The sequence below is a fragment of the Euleptes europaea genome, chromosome 2 (assembly GCF_029931775.1).
Source record: "Euleptes europaea isolate rEulEur1 chromosome 2, rEulEur1.hap1, whole genome shotgun sequence".
Taxonomy (NCBI): Eukaryota; Metazoa; Chordata; class Lepidosauria; order Squamata; family Sphaerodactylidae; genus Euleptes; species Euleptes europaea.
This window is the reverse complement of record NC_079313.1, coordinates 126,406,235-126,422,943: the sequence shown is the minus strand read 5'-3', so window position 1 is coordinate 126,422,943 and position 16,709 is coordinate 126,406,235. Positions and strand designations below refer to the sequence as shown.

The 16,709-nt window shown below is 48.3% G+C and overlaps 1 protein-coding gene across 1 annotated transcript; it reads left to right on the top strand.

Annotated features, from left to right (window-relative positions):
• Positions 1 to 4,298: 4,298 nt before the first annotated feature.
• On the top strand, positions 4,299 to 16,499 carry LOC130473374 (cathepsin Z-like). The gene is made up of 6 exons (XM_056844895.1): positions 4,299 to 4,432; positions 6,191 to 6,354; positions 11,471 to 11,650; positions 13,421 to 13,571; positions 15,531 to 15,693; positions 16,385 to 16,499. Exons 1-6 carry the CDS (start codon positions 4,299 to 4,301, stop codon positions 16,487 to 16,489), a joined length of 897 nt encoding a protein of 298 aa, XP_056700873.1. The 3' UTR covers positions 16,490 to 16,499.
• Positions 16,500 to 16,709: the final 210 nt, after the last annotated feature.

The window sequence follows — 16,709 nt, the reverse complement described above, 5'->3', positions numbered from 1 at the left end:
CATTATGCCCTGCTGAGGCCCACCCCCTCCCCAAGCCCCCACCCCCAAAATCACCAGGTATTTCCCAACCCAGAGCTGGCAACCCCATAAAGTGAGCAGCTCTAAGCAGGTCTCTTCAGAACTCTACTCTGGTCTATTCCATGCGGCTCACTCCAGGAAAGTGTTTTTAGAATTGCCCCATTAAGAGTGCTCAAAAGTCCTTATATACATTACTGTGACAGGAGCATCGCAGCACCAAAAACGTACACATGAAGCTGCCTTATACTGAATCAGTAGGGTTGCCAGGTCCCTCTTCGCCACCGGCGGGAGGTTTTTGGGGCAGAGCCTAAGAAGGGCTGGGTTTTGGGAGGGGAGGTACTTCAATGCCATAGAGTCCAGTTGCCAAAGCGGCCATTTTCTCCAGGGGAACTGATCTCTATCAGCTGGAGATCAGTTGTAATAGCAGGAGATCTCCAGGTAGTACCTGGAGGTTGGCAACCCTATGAATCAGGCACTTGGTCAATCAAGGTCAGTACTGTCTACTCAGACTGACAGCGGTTCTCTGGTCCAGGTCTTTGGCATCACCTACTGCCAGGACCTTTTTAACTGGAGATGCTACAGATTGAGCCTGGGAACTTCTGCATGCCAAGCAGATGCTCTGCCACTGAGCCACGGCCCCTCCCCAAGAATAACAGATTTACTGAAGCATAAGCTTTTGTGGGCCAGAGCATGAAATGAAACTTCCATCAGCTTAATATATACACATAAGAAGGGGGAAGGGAACTGTGAAGAGTGGGTTGTGACATTTCTATGCAAAACTTTAAAAGTACAGACTCTTTGCACTGGTAGAAGGCCTCTAGCACCAACGGAAGGCTTCACTGTTAACAGAACAAAACCTTTGGATAAACTCCAGTATAGCTGTAGCCAATGATAAGTTAACCCTAATTATTATTGTATTTTGATCACATTATGAGAAGACGAGCCACTAGAAAAGACAGTCATGATAGGAAAAGTTGAGGGCAGCAGGAAAAGAGGAAGACCCAACAAGAGATGGATGGACTCAATAAAGGAAGCCACAGCCCTCAATTTGCAAGATTGTCAGAGCAAGGCTGTCAGATAGGACATTTTGGAAGACATTGATTCATAGGGTCGCCGTGAGTCGGAAGCGACTTGACGGCACTTAACACACACACAATTATGAGAAGAAATGTGATGCCTGCAGTGATTTAAATAAGGCATCAGCTCTGTTTAATTCAATCATATCGTGTGTGTGTGTGTGTGTGTGTGTGTGTGTGTGTGTGTGTGTGTGTGTGTGGAATTCTAATCTGGAAATTTCTCATTGGATTCTCCCACTGAAGTTGCAGTTTTTTTCTCTTTCCTTTCCTTCTGTTGTGTGTCTCTGTGTGTAAATGTATATATGCATGAAATGAAACTCAGATGCATGAAATGAAACTCAGTGTATGTGTGTATATATACATGCTCCTGATGTAGTGGGCTATAGATCATGAAAACTTAACGTTTCAGTAAATCTGTCTCCATACATAACCTTTTTTGTTTTGAAGTGACAGGTACGGACCGCACTGCTATACATACTCACCTGAGAGCAACCTGCACTGGATACAGTGGGACTCGGTTCAGAGAAGGCACACAGAGGATTGTGCAATCAGCAACCACCCCACTTGAATTTGCAAACGTTATCTCAGTAATCCTTTCAACATCCCTCCCTGTAAAGACAGACTGGTAATATAATCACCAATATGTTCCAGACAGGAGGCTGCAAGATAGTGGTTTGCCAAAGGAATGAGTCCCCAACGTGGTGTCCGTGGGCACTATGGCGCCCACAACCTTTCCTGCTGCCCACCAAGTGTTTTCAGAAAGTGGACGGGGCCAGCTGGGGCTTTGCCCAGCAAAGCTTCTGATTGGCTGGTAATCTCACAGATAAGGCCAGATGAATGTTTCTTGGTTAAGTCAATATGCACAAAAATATTTTTAAACATGATGTTCATTTTAAAAGGCATCCTGTTAAACAGAGCTTCTGCCTGAGATACTGAAGAGTCAAAATCAGAGTTATGCATAACTTCACTCCCCAACATTTTGTGGCTGGCTCCACCCTCTGCAGCAGGCATTTTGTGATTGTGCCTACCACCCTGCATCAGACTTCCAAAGGTGCCTAAAGGTGGCTAAAAAAGATGCCCAAAGGTGGCTAAAAAAATTGGGGGGACCCCTTGCCCAAGGTCTTCTAATGAGTTCAAACCAGAAGAAAGATTTGAACCAGGGACTTCCTGGTTTGCTGTTCTCTTTGTTAGCCTCTCATAGGTGTGTTTGGTGGAGGCATTCTGTATATGCTGAGACATATTCTTGATGATCTGGCCTGTGTAAAAGTCAAATCTAGCGAAATCTAAAGGGATTTTCATTCATTTTATATACAGACTTCCAAAAAATCAAATCAAAGACCTGTGTCTACAGACTGCACAGTACTTTGTGGTACTCCCTTTGGGCTATTTCAGGCCCTGCAAAAGAAAAGGAAAATCTCAGGCAAGGATCTTCCAGGATCCTTATGATCCTTATACTCAGGTCCCCACATTCCACTACTGTCAGAACTGACCTGCCTCAATGTGCACAGTGCATTACTAAAATCACAGAGTTTGAAACGCTGGATCCAGATTTTCATGAAGTCAGCGGCCAAGGTTATGCCTCAGATTTACGTTTCCGTGCCAAATGAACGTCACATCTTTATTTTGATCTACGTCTTTATTTTTAAAAATCATTGGAAGTTAAATGAACACTAATCTTTTAACCTCTTGCCATGCAAGGAATTTTATATTGTTATAATAAGGTAGAATTTTTATAAGTATCCCAGGCGTCTTTTAATTTTGTATTTTATAAGAGTTTGTATATATTGTTGTCTGGTGTGTGCTGTATTAAATAAATATTCATTCATTCATATTCACCCTCCAGCTTCACCAATGATCCCATGTTCTAGTATTATGAGAGAGGGAGAAAAGCTTCTCCCTGTCTACTCTCTCCATACCGTGCATAATTTTATAGAAGTCTATCATGTCTCCTTCTTTCCAAGCTAAACAGCCCTTTCCAGAGTCAAAACTCCCATCTGGTGAAGGGAGCTTTGACTCTTGTGCATTTATCCTCTGAAAATCTTGCTGGTCTTTAAGGTTCTCCCGGACTGAAGCCTGGCCCTTCCCGTACAGACCAACACGGGAACTCACCTGAAATGACCTCCATGAAAAAAATATCATGGGGATCCAGGGAGGTCCGCGTGTCCCTCCCCTTGGGTCTCCCGCATGGCACTGAGCCAGTGTGGTGTAGTGGTTGAGAGCGGTGGACTCTGATCTGGAGAACCGGGTTTGATTCCCCACTCCTCCACATGAGCGGCGGACGCTGATATGGCAGACTGGGTTGGTTTCCCCACTTGCACACACGAAGGGTGACCTTGGGCTAGTCCCCCTCTCTCAGCCTCGCCTACCTCGCAAGGCGTCTGTTCTGAGAGCCAGCGTGGCAAGGCGGCTAAGAGCGGCCGTTCGGAGCAGCGGACTCTAATCCGGAGAAGCAGGTTTGATTTCCCCACTCTCCCACCCGAAGCCAGCTGGGCGACCTTGGGCTAGTCGCAGCTCTCTTAGAGCTCTCTCCGCCCCCCCCCTGCCTCCCAGGGTGTCTGTTGCAGGGAGGGCGACTGTAAACCGGCTTGATTCTCCTCCCTTAAGTGGTAAGCGAAAGTCGGCATAGTGGTTCCCAACCTTTTTTTTGACCAGGGACCACTAGGACTTTTTTGTTGGGTGCAGGGACCCCAAGGTTCAAAATAAAAATTCCAGCAATTTGAAAATAAACTTTAATCATAACTATTAGTTAAACATTAAACTCAGAATACTATTTGAATATATATATTTTATAATAGAGAACTGTTAGTTAAACATTAAACTCAGAATAATATTTGAATATATATTTTTTTTTAGAATAGAGAACTTTTAATTGAAAATATTAATTTATTACGGGTTTAGAACTTTGTTTCGCGGGCCTTCATGTAGTCCTCGCGGACCCCTGGGGGGAACCGGCGCCCAACTCTTCTCCCTCCTCCTCTCCGGGGTGGTCCCCCGCCCCCCAATCCCGCAACCCCCCTCCCTGCCCCGCCCACAAACGAGCCGATGCCCTTGGGCTCCCGCCTCCCCCCCCCGTGTCCGCCCCCCTCCCTGGGGGCTTGGCCTTTCCCACGGGGGGAAGGAGAGGGTGGGGAGGCGCCGCCCTCGCGCGGGCGGCCGTCCGTCCGTCCGTCCGTCCTCCCCTCCTTGCTCCTGGGCGGCGCGGTCATGGCCGGGCGCGCTCCCCGCTGGGCCGCGCTGCTGCTGCAGCTGCTCCTGCCGCTGGGCTGCCTGGGCGGCCTCCACTTCAGCCCGGGCCAGAGCTGCTACAAGCCGCTGCCGCGCCGGAGCCCCGCGGCCAGGTGAGGCCGGGCGAGGAGAGGCGAGGCGAGGCGAGGCGCGCCGGGTCCCCTGCACGCGCCCCGGGCGCAAGAAGCAGCAGTAGCAGCAGCAGCAGCAGCAGGGCGGAGGGGTGGCGACAGTCCGGCCGCCTGGCTGGAAAGCCCCGGCGAGGGACGGATGGAGGGAGAGACGGAGGGAGGGAGGGAGCGGCCGGCTGCCCAGCTGTGCGCCTGGGCGCGGCGGCTTGGGCGCACGGGCGGCGGCGGAGCGGGGCGAGGGGGATCCGCCGGGGCGCACAGCCGGGCGGCCCCGGGCGAGTCACGCGCTCTCCGGGCAAGGGAGAGGAGAGAAGCCGGAGCGGGTTGGCAGCTGGGGAGATGCCCCTGCGCGTCCCCGGGGCGGCTGGGCTGGCCCGATGGAGCGCCTCGAGGTTGCAGGAGGCCCCCGCGAGGCTCTCCAGCCGCCCCGGGCAGTTCCCAAAAGCCACTCGCTCAGACGCAGGTAAACCTGCATCAGGTTGTGCGGTGCTTGTTTCCCAAAATCCTCCGGTTGGCCACTGTCGAAATGGGAATGCTGAAGTAGATGGGAGCCATGGCCGGAGTTTGCCCAGCGGCCCAAAAACATCGGGCCGGCCCTGGATGGGTCACCGTAGGAAATTTGGACTTGTGGGTCACGGTACCAAAAAGATGGGGGACCGCTGGTTGAGGGGACCGCGGCATTTTTTTTTTCCATCTTGCGCAATGAAGTGGGGCGATCCATGCCCATTTCCGCAGTTCAAGAGCCACCCTGACCGGACCAGAGTTTAGAACAGGGGTGGGGAAGCTTTTTTTCTGCCAAGGGCCATTTGGATATTTAGAACATCGTTCGCGGGCCATACAAAATTATCAACTTAAAAAGTAGCCTGCTATATTTGGCTCCGAGTGTCTGCCACGTAGAGCGGCTCGCTTTTGAGCTCTGCTGTCCCCAGCTGGGCCCAAGAGATTCAGGTAGGGCAGCATCCATCTAAGCTAGAGATCTGCCAGGACCCATGAAGGGCCAGACCAAATGATTTCGCGGGCCTTATACGGCCCCCGGGCCTGACATTCCCCACCCCTGGTTTAGAAGCACAAGCCCTGGGTGCAGCAAGCGCATGATGGTCCTGGCAGGGTTTTTAAGGTCATTCTTTCCCCCCCCCTGGATAAATACCAGGTTAATGGATTATAAAGCCCATACGACGTAGTGCAATGAATATACAAAACTGGCAGTGAAAAGTGGAGAACTGAAAGCACTAACAAACGTAGAAGCGAATAGAAAACAGAAAATATGCAACGTTTGTCCATCCGTGCAAGGTCTACACAAGAGAGGTGTATCGGAGGCTGAAAATCAGGTCTGAACAGCTTGTAACCCACAAAGTCAAAAGCAAACTGTACATTATAGCCTGCTGGGTAGTGAATACCCCATCCTGTGTTTGCAGTCCCAGGCAGGCAGCAACAGCGGAGACTTTTAATGTCCCTGCTGGGCCACCATACATGAGCAGCTGCATTCAGTTTGATGTGCAATGCAACTAGTTGTGTAAGTCTGGCTAAGCTAAGGCCGGAGGGCAGTCAGGAGCGGGCTCTCTCTGCTGTTGTTTCTGGGCCTTTTGGCTAAGAACACGTGCCGGTCATTCTGCAGGAAGTGCTCATGCGATTGCCAGTAGAGGGAAAAGGTTAAGCCAAACACAATAGGGGAAAGGTGACGTTGCTCTCATCCAAGGCACTGGGTGAAATGCTAACTTGTTCTCCTTTTGGTCCCCACAGAACTTACCCACGTCCTCACGAGTACCTAGACATCTCTAAGCTGCCAAAGAGCTGGGATTGGCGCAACATAGACGGGGTCAATTACGCGAGCACCACTCGGAACCAGCACATCCCTCAGTACTGCGGGTCCTGTTGGGCTCATGGCAGCACCAGCGCCCTCGCAGGTATGAGGAGACGGGCAGTTCTTCACTCTGTGCTTATTTTCCTCTCCTTACTCTGCCAGGAGACTTCTTTGTGGCTTTGTGGGCTTCCTAGAGGCACCTGGTTGGCCACTGTGTGAACAGACTGCTGGACTTGATGGGCTTTGGTATGATCCAGCAGGGCCTTTCTTATGTTCTTTACAGGACAGAGTTGCTCTCTGACCCTGTTTGGGGATATCAGTTAAGTTAGGCGGCTTGTGAAATGACCAAAATGGGAGAAGCCCCGGCATTACCTCCTTTCTTTCAAGTGGAAAGGGCTTTTTAGCATCCAGAGAATGGGATGTGTGCTCATCACCCAGGCAAGAATATAGAGTGGGGTGAAGGGGGATTGATGATATTCTCAGCTGTGCAAATTCTGTGTCTGGGAGTGAAACTGTTGTGGTTGTCCACAGCTCACTTCTTCAGATACAGCTAGATTGTGAGTCCATCATACATTCTAGCTGAATCTGAAGAAGATACTGCAATGCTGATTCTATTACCGTAGGCAGATCATGAGAGGGAGGGCACCTTGGCCATCTTCTGGGCATGGAGTATGGGTCACTGTGTGTGTGTGTGTGTGTGTGTGTGTGTGGGGAGATAGTTTGGAATTTCCTGCATTGAGCATGGTAGACTAGATGACCCTGGTGGTACCTCCCAACTCTATGATTCTATGATTCTAAGTGAGCTGTGGCTCACGAAAGCTCACACCCTGCCAGAAATGTTGGTAGTATTCAAGGTGCTACTGGACTCTTGCTCTTTTCTACTGCTACAGACAGTCTAACACGGCTACCCATCATGTTGTTGTTGTGTGTGTGTATAGGGGGAATGCACAATCTGCTTAATTATAACAAACAAACACCCCCCCCCCAAAAAAAGCAAGGTAGTAATGCTGGGGCCTGCCTGGAAATCACTGCCTCTTCCTAATTTTGTGGAAGTTGGGTGCGATGGGTTCACAATGAAGGAAATGCACTCTGCGCATGCTCAAGGCACTCCCTTGTGGCATGTCGCAGAGCTAAGTTGTAGTAGGGAGGGTGGGTTCTGGAACTAAACCGTAGTGCAGGGGTCCCCAACCTTTTTGAGTCTGTGGGCACATTTGGGATTCTGCCACAGCATGGTGGGTGCAGCAATAAAATGGCTGCAGAAGGAGGTGGAGCCAGCCACAATATGGCTGCCACAGCTTAACTTCAGTAACACAGTGCAGATCCTTGCGCTATGGTGGCAGCTGCTGTCAAAACAAATGTTTTTAAAAATCTGCACAGCCAATCAGAAGCCTTGCTGGCAAAAACCGTACTTGGCTCCATCCACTTCCTAAAAGCACTTGGCGTGCACCAGAAAAGATGTCAGCGGACGCCATGGCGCCAATGGGCACCATACTGGAACCCCTGCTGTAGTGAATTTTGGGCACAAATTGAACCTGGTTCCTCATGCAAGGAATCTTCATTACGATAATTATTTTCTCATGTGGTACTCAGCGCTGGGTGCCCCGTGGCACAGAGTGGTAAGCTGCAGTACTGCAGTCCAAGCTCTGCTCACGACCTGAGTTCGATCCCGACGGAAGTTAGTTTAAGGTAGCCAGCTCAAGGTTGACGCATCCTTTGCTATTTTACTATGCCAATAAAGGTGTCTGAATCCGAATCTGACTCAGCCTTCCATCCTTCCGAGATTGGTAAAACGAGTACCCAGCTTGCTGGGGGTAAAGGGAAGATGACCGGGGAAGGCACTGGCAAACCACCCCGTAAACAAAAGTCTGCCTTGGAAACGTCGGGATGTGACGTCACCCCATGGGTCAGGAATGACCTGGTGCTTGCACAGGGGGGACCTTTACGGGTTTTTTTACTCAATGCTGCATTTGCTCCACCTTGCAGTGAGCGGGTAGGCTTGGGAATGCAAGCAAAAGGCTCTCATTGCATTGGCTCATGCCAGAGAAGCGTTTCTTTGAGCGCCTCTGGGAGGGGTGAGTGGAGATGTACTCATCTCCCTAACTGGCTGAACCAGTCTGCTGCCCTGCTGTGCTGCGCTTTCAAGGGAGGCTTTCTTGCTTCCTGCAAGCTGAGCTGATGGAAAGAGCACAGAGGTTGATCAGTGGGTGCATCGGGGTCTCGAAGCGGGGCTGGCATGAACGTGGTCTGAATGTGTGCCGTGTTCCTTCCGGTTCAAGCCCTGATTTTGCCTGGCCCTTGGTTAGTGAAGCCATCCTGAGGGAACTGAGATGCTCAGCTGTGGAGAAAAGTCAGCCCTGTTTATCTTGGGCTGTGCTGATCAGCGGCTCTTGGCAGTATTGCAGCTTGCAGAAAAACATACGAGGGAGGAGCCAGAGAAGGGGACGAACTACCCCGTGCTGACTCCACCACTATGACTTTGCATCGGCAATCACAGGTCATGTGCAGATCATATGATGGGCAACCAGCTGACTGGTTTCTGCTGATACAGACACAAACTTCAGTGGGATTTCCAGAGGTCCAAACCATTTATTTCCTTGACTTGAGTAAAATTTATGACGATGGATCAAAACTCCAAAATTCTTTCTCTAGTAGTGGCTGATCAGGAGCCCCAGTGGTAGAGGCCATCCCCTGTCTGTTCCCCTCTTTGGTAGTTTAAGGTACACTTCATTGGAATGTGGAGGTTTCATCATTGGCTGTCTCAGCTTGTAGTTTTAATCTATTTTTTCATGAATGTGTTGATTGGAATAATTACTTTGTTCATATGAAGAAGCGCTTTCTTCAATCTATCCTAAATTCATCAGCAGTCAAATTACACTGTGAGCCAGCGTGGTGTAGTGGTTCAGAGCATCAGGCTAGTATCTGGAAGACCCAGGTTTGAATCCCCACTCATGCCATGGAAGCTCAGTTGGGTGGCCTTGGGCCAGTCATACGCTCTCAACCTAACTTACCTTACAGGGTTGTTGTGAGGATATAACGGAGGAGAGGCGAATGACGTCTGCCGCCTTGGATTCCCAGTTGGGGAGAAAGGCGTAAATGAATTAAATCAATCAATAACTTCCAGCTCTAGGATTTTAAGTGTGTAAAGAATTCTTATCTGAGTTTTCCAGACCAAGATGAGAAGCAGTTAGAACTTCCAGCAGTTAGAGGGATTTCCCCCCCCAATGGACAGACTCCATTTCTGCTGCTTCTCAGCACCTTCTGTGGCATCTTGAAACCAGACCAGCTACACTGTAGGGTGTCTACTAAGCAAGCCCCATCTTAGAATGTCACCTCTGACCTCCTCTGTAGCTGCCTCTCAGTTACGGTGGACAGATGGAGCTCTTCCTTGTTCGTTTTTTAAAAGGGCTGTAAAAATTTGTATTTATTTCAGGGGGCTTTTGTCTAATTGTGATTTCTGTTGAGGAACTACTGATGTTTGGATCTTATTGTCGTTTATTTGATATATTAGCCAGATATTTTTTTAGTGAATTATGGTTAGCTGAGTTGGGGTTGGGTTGAGCAAGTTCAAGGTGAGGCCTGCAGTCCTCCCAGAATGATAACTAGGGTTGCCAAACTCCAGGTGGTGGCTGGAGATCTCCCACTATTACAACTGATCTCCAGCCAATAGAGACCAGTTCCCCTGGGGGAAATGGCCGCTTTGGCAATTGGACTCTTATCGCAGGGAAGTCCCTCCCCTCTCCAAACCCCGCCCTCCTCAGACTCTACCCCCAAAATCTCCCAATCAGAAGCTGGCAATGATAACTGATCTCCAGACTAGAGAGACCTGTTCCTCTGGAGCAAATGCCTTGCTGAGCTTTCTCTCCTAGGCACTGCCCCAAAACCTTCAGGTGTTTCCCAAGGCAAAGTTGGCAACCATAAATTGGCTTAGTGAGTAAAGGTGGAGTAGAAATTATTTTTATTATTAAGTGTCCAAAATCTCCTGGTCCCCATTTTAAGACAGCTACAAGCTATAGACTTTGGGCTCTTTCAACATTCTATTGGGGGGATTCAGTACTTGACATCCAACCCGATGAAGAGTTCTGCAGAACTCGGTGCGCTCGAGTGATAAGTTGCAAGTGGATTTTGCCATTTCATAGAGTAAAATCCAGTAGCAAAGTGCATTGGAAGTGGATTGAAAGTGCATTTGTTCGGCATGTGTCAAAGCGCCCAGAAACTTGCGCTTGTTATTGTTGTGACATTTGGACTCCGTAAGAACATTCTCCATAAGGAGGCATTCCTGTTGTCGTAATGTAATTCAGCAGTTACCTTGGCTGACTTTTAAAGCATGAAGTGGGACTAATTGTGGCAGGTGCTGAGAACACTGACTCAGTGCGGCTGGGAAAGGAAAGGAAGACAAATGCTCCAGAGAGCTTCCCAGTAGGGAGGCAGAGGGAGGGAGGGAGGGAGGAAGTGACTCAGCAACCGCTGATTTAATGCCCTGCGGCATTCTCAGCTGCAGGAGTGATTTCTGGGTCCTAAACACCTGCCTTTGTCATCCTACGTGGTGGCTACTGTTCTCTGGTCACGGGCAAAGACTCCTTGAGCGCCAGGGCTACTTCCCTGAAGCCCCCAGCTTGCCACATACCAAACGTAAGAACATAAGAAAGGCCCTGCTGGATCAGACCAAGGTCCATCAAGTCCAGCAGTCTGTTCACACAGTGGCCAACCAGGTGCCTCTAGAAAGCCACAAACAAGACGAATGCAGCAGCAGCCTCCTGCCAGTGTTCCACAGCACCTAATATATTCAGCATGCTCCTCTGATCCTGGACAGAATAGGTATGCAGCATAACTAGTATCCACTTCTGCTAGTAGCCATGAATACCCCTTTCCTCCATGAACATGTCCACTCTTCTCTTAAAGCCTTCCAAGTTGGCACCCATCAGGTGGCTACATCCTGGGGCAGGGAGTTCCACTATTTAACTATGAGTTGTATGAAGAAATACTTCCTTTTGTCTTTTTTGAATCTCTCACCCTCCAGCTTCAGCAGTTCTGGTATTATGAGAGAGAAGCTTTTCTCCCTGTCCACTTTCTCCATGCCAAGCATAATTTTATAGACCTCTATCATGTCTCCCCTTAACCACCTTCTTTCCAAGCTAAACAGACCCAAGCGTTTTAACCACTACTCATAGGGCAGTTGCTCTAGTCCCCTGATTAAACGCTTCTTTCTCGTGGCCTCTCAGATCGCATCAACATCAAGAAGAAAGGCATCTGGCCCTCGGCTTACCTTTCGGTTCAGAACGTGATTGACTGCGCCAATGCCGGGTCTTGTGAAGGAGGGGACGACTACGGCGTGTGGCAGTACGCCCACGAACATGGCATCCCGGACGAGACTTGTAACAACTACCAAGCCAAAGATCAAGGTACCGAGGCCAAAGCTCAAAGGTTCCATGCCGCTGCTAATTGTGTCATGCAAATGAAGTAAACAAATGAAGTAAACACTGTCCTTCAGTGTTACTACTCTGAAGATGCCTGCCACAGTTGCTGGCGAAACGTCAGGAAAGAAAATTCCAAGACCACGGTTACACAGCCCGGATAACCTACAAGAACCAATGAACTCTGACCGTGAAAGCCTTCGACAATATTTTGAAGTAAACAAAATTCGAATCTCATTCATTTCACATTGCTGGTGAATAAAGCCAGAAATGACTAGCCAGCCAACCCTGTAATCATGTTTTTTTTAGTCTAAGGGAGGGGGAACCAACTTCATAGTTAAGCTTTTATCCTGTTCAGTGCTAAGTACTATCACTGGAAAGAGCTAGAGGACTGGTCTTCAACTTACAGGTTGGGACTTTCAGGTATGTCACGGGACCCCACCTGCTGGATCACAGGCCCCTGTGCTGTTCCCATTTATCTGCTACTTTTTGGAAGGACCTGCTGCTGGGCGCATGGGTAGAGAGGAAAGGCACCATGCAACCAACTTCTTTGCACACATGCTTATGGCATCGGCCGCACGGACGAGACAAGGCGATTCAGTAGTGGAGGGGATACTTTTGAGGGCGGGCAAGTTTGTAGATGCCCCCTCTTTCCCCACAAAAGCTGTCATTGCCTTCTCTCTCTTTTGGCCTGACTACTCGACCCCACATTGGGTCTGCCAGTGCTCTGCATTCTTTTGCAGCATGGAAATCCCCCCCCCCCCACTGCAGGTGAGGCTGTAACTCTGGCTCCTCCTCTTTCTGTTGTGATTTTTTCCCTAGCACTTGCAGCTGGGTGGGTCCCCTGCACTGATTGAACATTAAAAGTAGGTTCTGAGTCTGTAAAGGTTGAAGACCGGTGTCCTGCCTTGATAATAAGACTGCAAAAGTTACTGTTTCCTAAACTAGGGCTAACAATTTCCCACCAAGGCCAGGGCATTTCCCAGCTCCTGTTTCACGCTGATACTCTGGCTGGTGGAGGAATAATGTTGTTTAATAAAATGCTGGTGCTGACGGCATGAGGTCACTTCTGGGGAAAACCTGGATGTGATATCAGTCCGTTCTAGGAATTGCCAGAACCTCCGGTTTCACCATAGTGCCCCATGAATCTTAGAAAGACTGATCGTCACTTTTCCCTGAAGTGACATCATGTTGTTGCTGCTGGCACCTCCCCCAATTCCTGCCAGTTGCCAACACTGCCCGCTCACCTATGTTTGTGCTGATTATCTGTGGTTCAAAAGAACTTATTTTTTTTTGGGGGGGGGGAATGCATGTTGATCTAGAATTGTGATTTGCTTGCTGAAGGTGATCAAGACAGTAGCTGTTTTGGAGGATACTGTATAGCACGCAAAGCACATCTCATATTTGGTATTCCTTGAACTCCATTGATTTCACACTTTCCTGTATGTTCTCACAACTATCACTTAATGTATCTGCTGTCTGGTAAAGATAAGGCTGTTACTCTATCCGTAATTTATTATTTAATGGCCGCTTTGAAGATAACGCTGAAAGTTATAATCAAGTTACATCTAAATTCTCATACAGGCGCTCTTTTTGCACTGGAACTGAACTGGTATTCCTTGACCCTGTGGATGAGGAGAAATTCGAACTGGGGGGCTGACCTTCTCTTGCATTACACCTGCCTTTCATTTCACTGTCTGCTTTTCGTGTTGCAGGAAAAACAATCTTGTGAGAATCAGTTCTCTTGCTTTTTTGTAGATTGTCAGATATTCAATCAGTGTGGGACGTGTGTTACTTTCGGAGAGTGTCACGTGATCAAGAACTACACCCTCTGGAAAGTCGCTGATTATGGCTCCGTCAGTGGGCGAGAAAAAATGATGGCGGAAATCTATGCCAATGGTCCCATTAGGTAAAACAACAAAAACAACGTACCAAACTGCTTTCTAAGTGAAATCATAATTCTCTTGTTTAAATATTTTCCTTAAGAGCTTAAAAAAGGAACGTACAGTAAATAAACTCTTGGCAATATAATTCCCATTCTAATCTGAAGGACTTGAGCGGGCACAATGCTGAACTCCACAGAAGTTGTATAATGAGTCAGTATGACAACATATCTGGTGGAACGTTGGCTCAGTTCAGACATCACATGAAATACGTTTGTTTTAAACTATAGGAGTCCGTCCTATGTTGTGGCAAGAACTGCACCAGAGTTCTCCACGTTCATGTGTCACGGGAAGCCATAGTTAAGATTCACTAGGGTTGCGAAACCAATTTTGAACTGCAGTTTCAGATCTGAGTTTGATATACCCTTACTAACCCTAGCTAATGGAGTGGTTCACACATCACATAGTTAAATTGTGGAACTCCCTGCCCCAGAATGTGGTGATGGCTGCCAACTTGGAAGGCTTTAAGAGAGGAGTGGACATGTTCAAGGAGGAGAGCCCCACTGAACATGGAACTTACTTCTGAGTAGGCATGCATGGGAACGTGCTGTATGTGACCATGCCTAGATTATCAGGCTCATATTCTACCTTCTCCTCCCTGTGGCCATTTAACTATTTATTTACTCATAGAATCATAGAGTTGGAAGGGACCACCAGGGTCATCTAGTTCAACCCCCTGCACAATGCAGGAATTTCACAACTATCTCCCCCACACACACCCAGTGACCCCTACTCCATGCCCAGAAGATGGCCAAGATGCCCTCCCTCTCATGAACTGCCTAAGGTCATAGAATCAGCATTGCTGACAGATGGCCATCTAGTCTCTGCTTAAAAACCTCCAGGAAAGGAGTGCTTACCACCTCCCAAGGAAGCCTGTTCCACTGAGGAACTGTTCTAACTGTTAGGAAATTCTTTCTAATGTCTAGATGGAAACTCCTTTGATTTAATTTCAACCCATTGGTTCTGGTCCGACCTTCTGGGGCAACAGAAAACAACTGAAAAAAACTCGGCACCCTCCTCTATATGACAGCCCTTCTTGAAGATGGGTATCATATCCCCTCTCAGTCTTCTCCTCTACAGGCTAAACATACCCAGCTCCTTCAACCTTTCCTCATAGGACTTGGTCTCCAGAACCCTCACCATCTTTGTTGCTCTCCTCTGGATACGTTCCAGCTTGTCTACATCTTTCTGAAATTGTGGTGCCCCAAACTGAACACAGTATTCTAGATGAGGTTTAACCAGAGCAGAGTAAAGCAATACCATCACTTCATGTGATCTGGACATGATACTTCTGTTGATGCAGCCCAAGACTGCATTTGCCTTTTTAGATACCGCTGACTCGTGTTCAGTTTTTGGTCTACTAAGACCCAAAGATGCTTTTCGCACACACTACTGCTACGGCAAACCATTACGTACGAATCACCCAGTTTGCCATTATGTATGAACCACCCAACTATGGTGTGCACTTCCGCTCCAAACGAGGATTCCATCATGGTTGTAGGAGTATTGCCATATTGTCAGTTTCCATGGTGGAATCCTTGTTTGGAGCGGAAGTGCATGCCATAGTTGGGTGGTTCATACATATGAGTAAATAAATAGGTTAAATGGCCACAGGGAGGAGAAGGTAGTGAAGAATTAACTCTCTATCCTGCCTTTCTTCAACTCAAAGCAGTGTGGATCAGGGTCTCACAAGTTTCCCATCCAAGTACTGGCTGGACCCAGATCAGCTTAGCTTTGGCAAGTTGCCCCATCACCTGCCTTCCAACTACCAAAAACTGGCCTCGTTGTACCTGCTGTCCAACATCTGCAGGATATAATCTTCTCGAACCAGCATCATTTCCTGAAACCTTTGACTTTTATGACGTTACCTAGAGTGGATTTTCAGAGATGTCGGTTTTCATTCGTGTAACTTTAACTTTAAACAGTTGTGGGATCATGGCTACTTCGAAGCTGGATGCATACACTGGAGGACTTTATAAAGAATACAACCCATCTGCGACAATAAACCACATTGTCTCCGTTGCTGGTTGGGGTATCGAAGATGGAGCGGAGTACTGGATTGTCCGCAACTCTTGGGGAGAACCCTGGGTAAGGAGGAGACAAACAAGTCCATGATCTTTTATATTTTTTAGAGATCTCAGGTGGGTGAGCAGAGTGTACTGCAGAGTGAGGAGGCTGGGCTGGCTCCCCTAAATGGCAAAGACGGGCGGAAGAAGAGTTTTTAAAATGTAAGTGTAGGCCTCAACCTTTTGGTAGAAAAAGTTGGGAACTGCAGTCACCATGAAGACTGCCGGCATCCGAGAGAGATATTGTCACCCAGGCAGGGTACACCCATGACTTTCTGTGCCCACACCACCAAGCCAAGATTGTCATGCACCCAAGCGGTGGCAGTGTGAGCACAGGATGGGTTAGCCAGTCACCTCCTGTGCTCCTGTTAGCGGTCAGTGAGCCGAGTCCTTTGGTCTCCCATGTTGTTCAATCCCAAGCAGTCTCTTGGGTGGCTTGTCTGGAGAACCAGTCTTAGTTCCCTTTCATCCTGCATCTTCCCACTAGGTTCTTCATGTGAAAGGCAGATGGACCACAATGATCTGCCTTTGGAAATCTATCATCATCTGCAGTGGTCTTCATCCTAGTTCATAGTGAAGCTATGTTCCATTGTGTACATTGTTTAGGGTTTGATGTGTAACTGTGACTTCCAGGTCAACATCATAAGAGAGTTTGGTTGAACTTCAACTTGTGTTTCGCTTGCCTACTGTAATGCTAATTAATCTCATTGCAGGGCGAAAGGGGCTGGCTTAGAATTGTAACAAGCGCATGGAAAGGAGCTGAATACAACCTTGGTATTGAAGAGGGCTGTACTTATGGAGATGCGATACTTCCTTGAATCTGCTCTGTTACTTTGTAACAAACTGGGGGCTTGCAAGAAGTCAGGGATGCGTGAAGAAAGACAAAGATCTCCCACATAGGATGCTATAAATTCATAGGGGGCTTGAATATCAGTTTTCCCAACCCCCCCTCGCTTTTTAATGAACTCAGCTGCTCTCAACATTTTGAGGGCCATGATCATGGCTCCAAATTCATCAGGCTTTTCCTTTTTTGGGGGG

Bases quoted from the DNA above. Each gene is read 5' to 3' on its own strand.
- LOC130473374 (XM_056844895.1), top strand. From the start codon at position 4,299: ATGGCCGGGCGCGCTCCCCGCTGGGCCGCGCTGCTGCTGCAGCTGCTC. The intron at 6,355-11,470 runs GTATGAGGAGAC...GTGGCCTCTCAG, and splicing joins CAGCACCAGCGCCCTCGCAG to ATCGCATCAACATCAAGAAG. The intron at 11,651-13,420 runs GTACCGAGGCCA...GCTTTTTTGTAG, and splicing joins CTACCAAGCCAAAGATCAAG to ATTGTCAGATATTCAATCAG.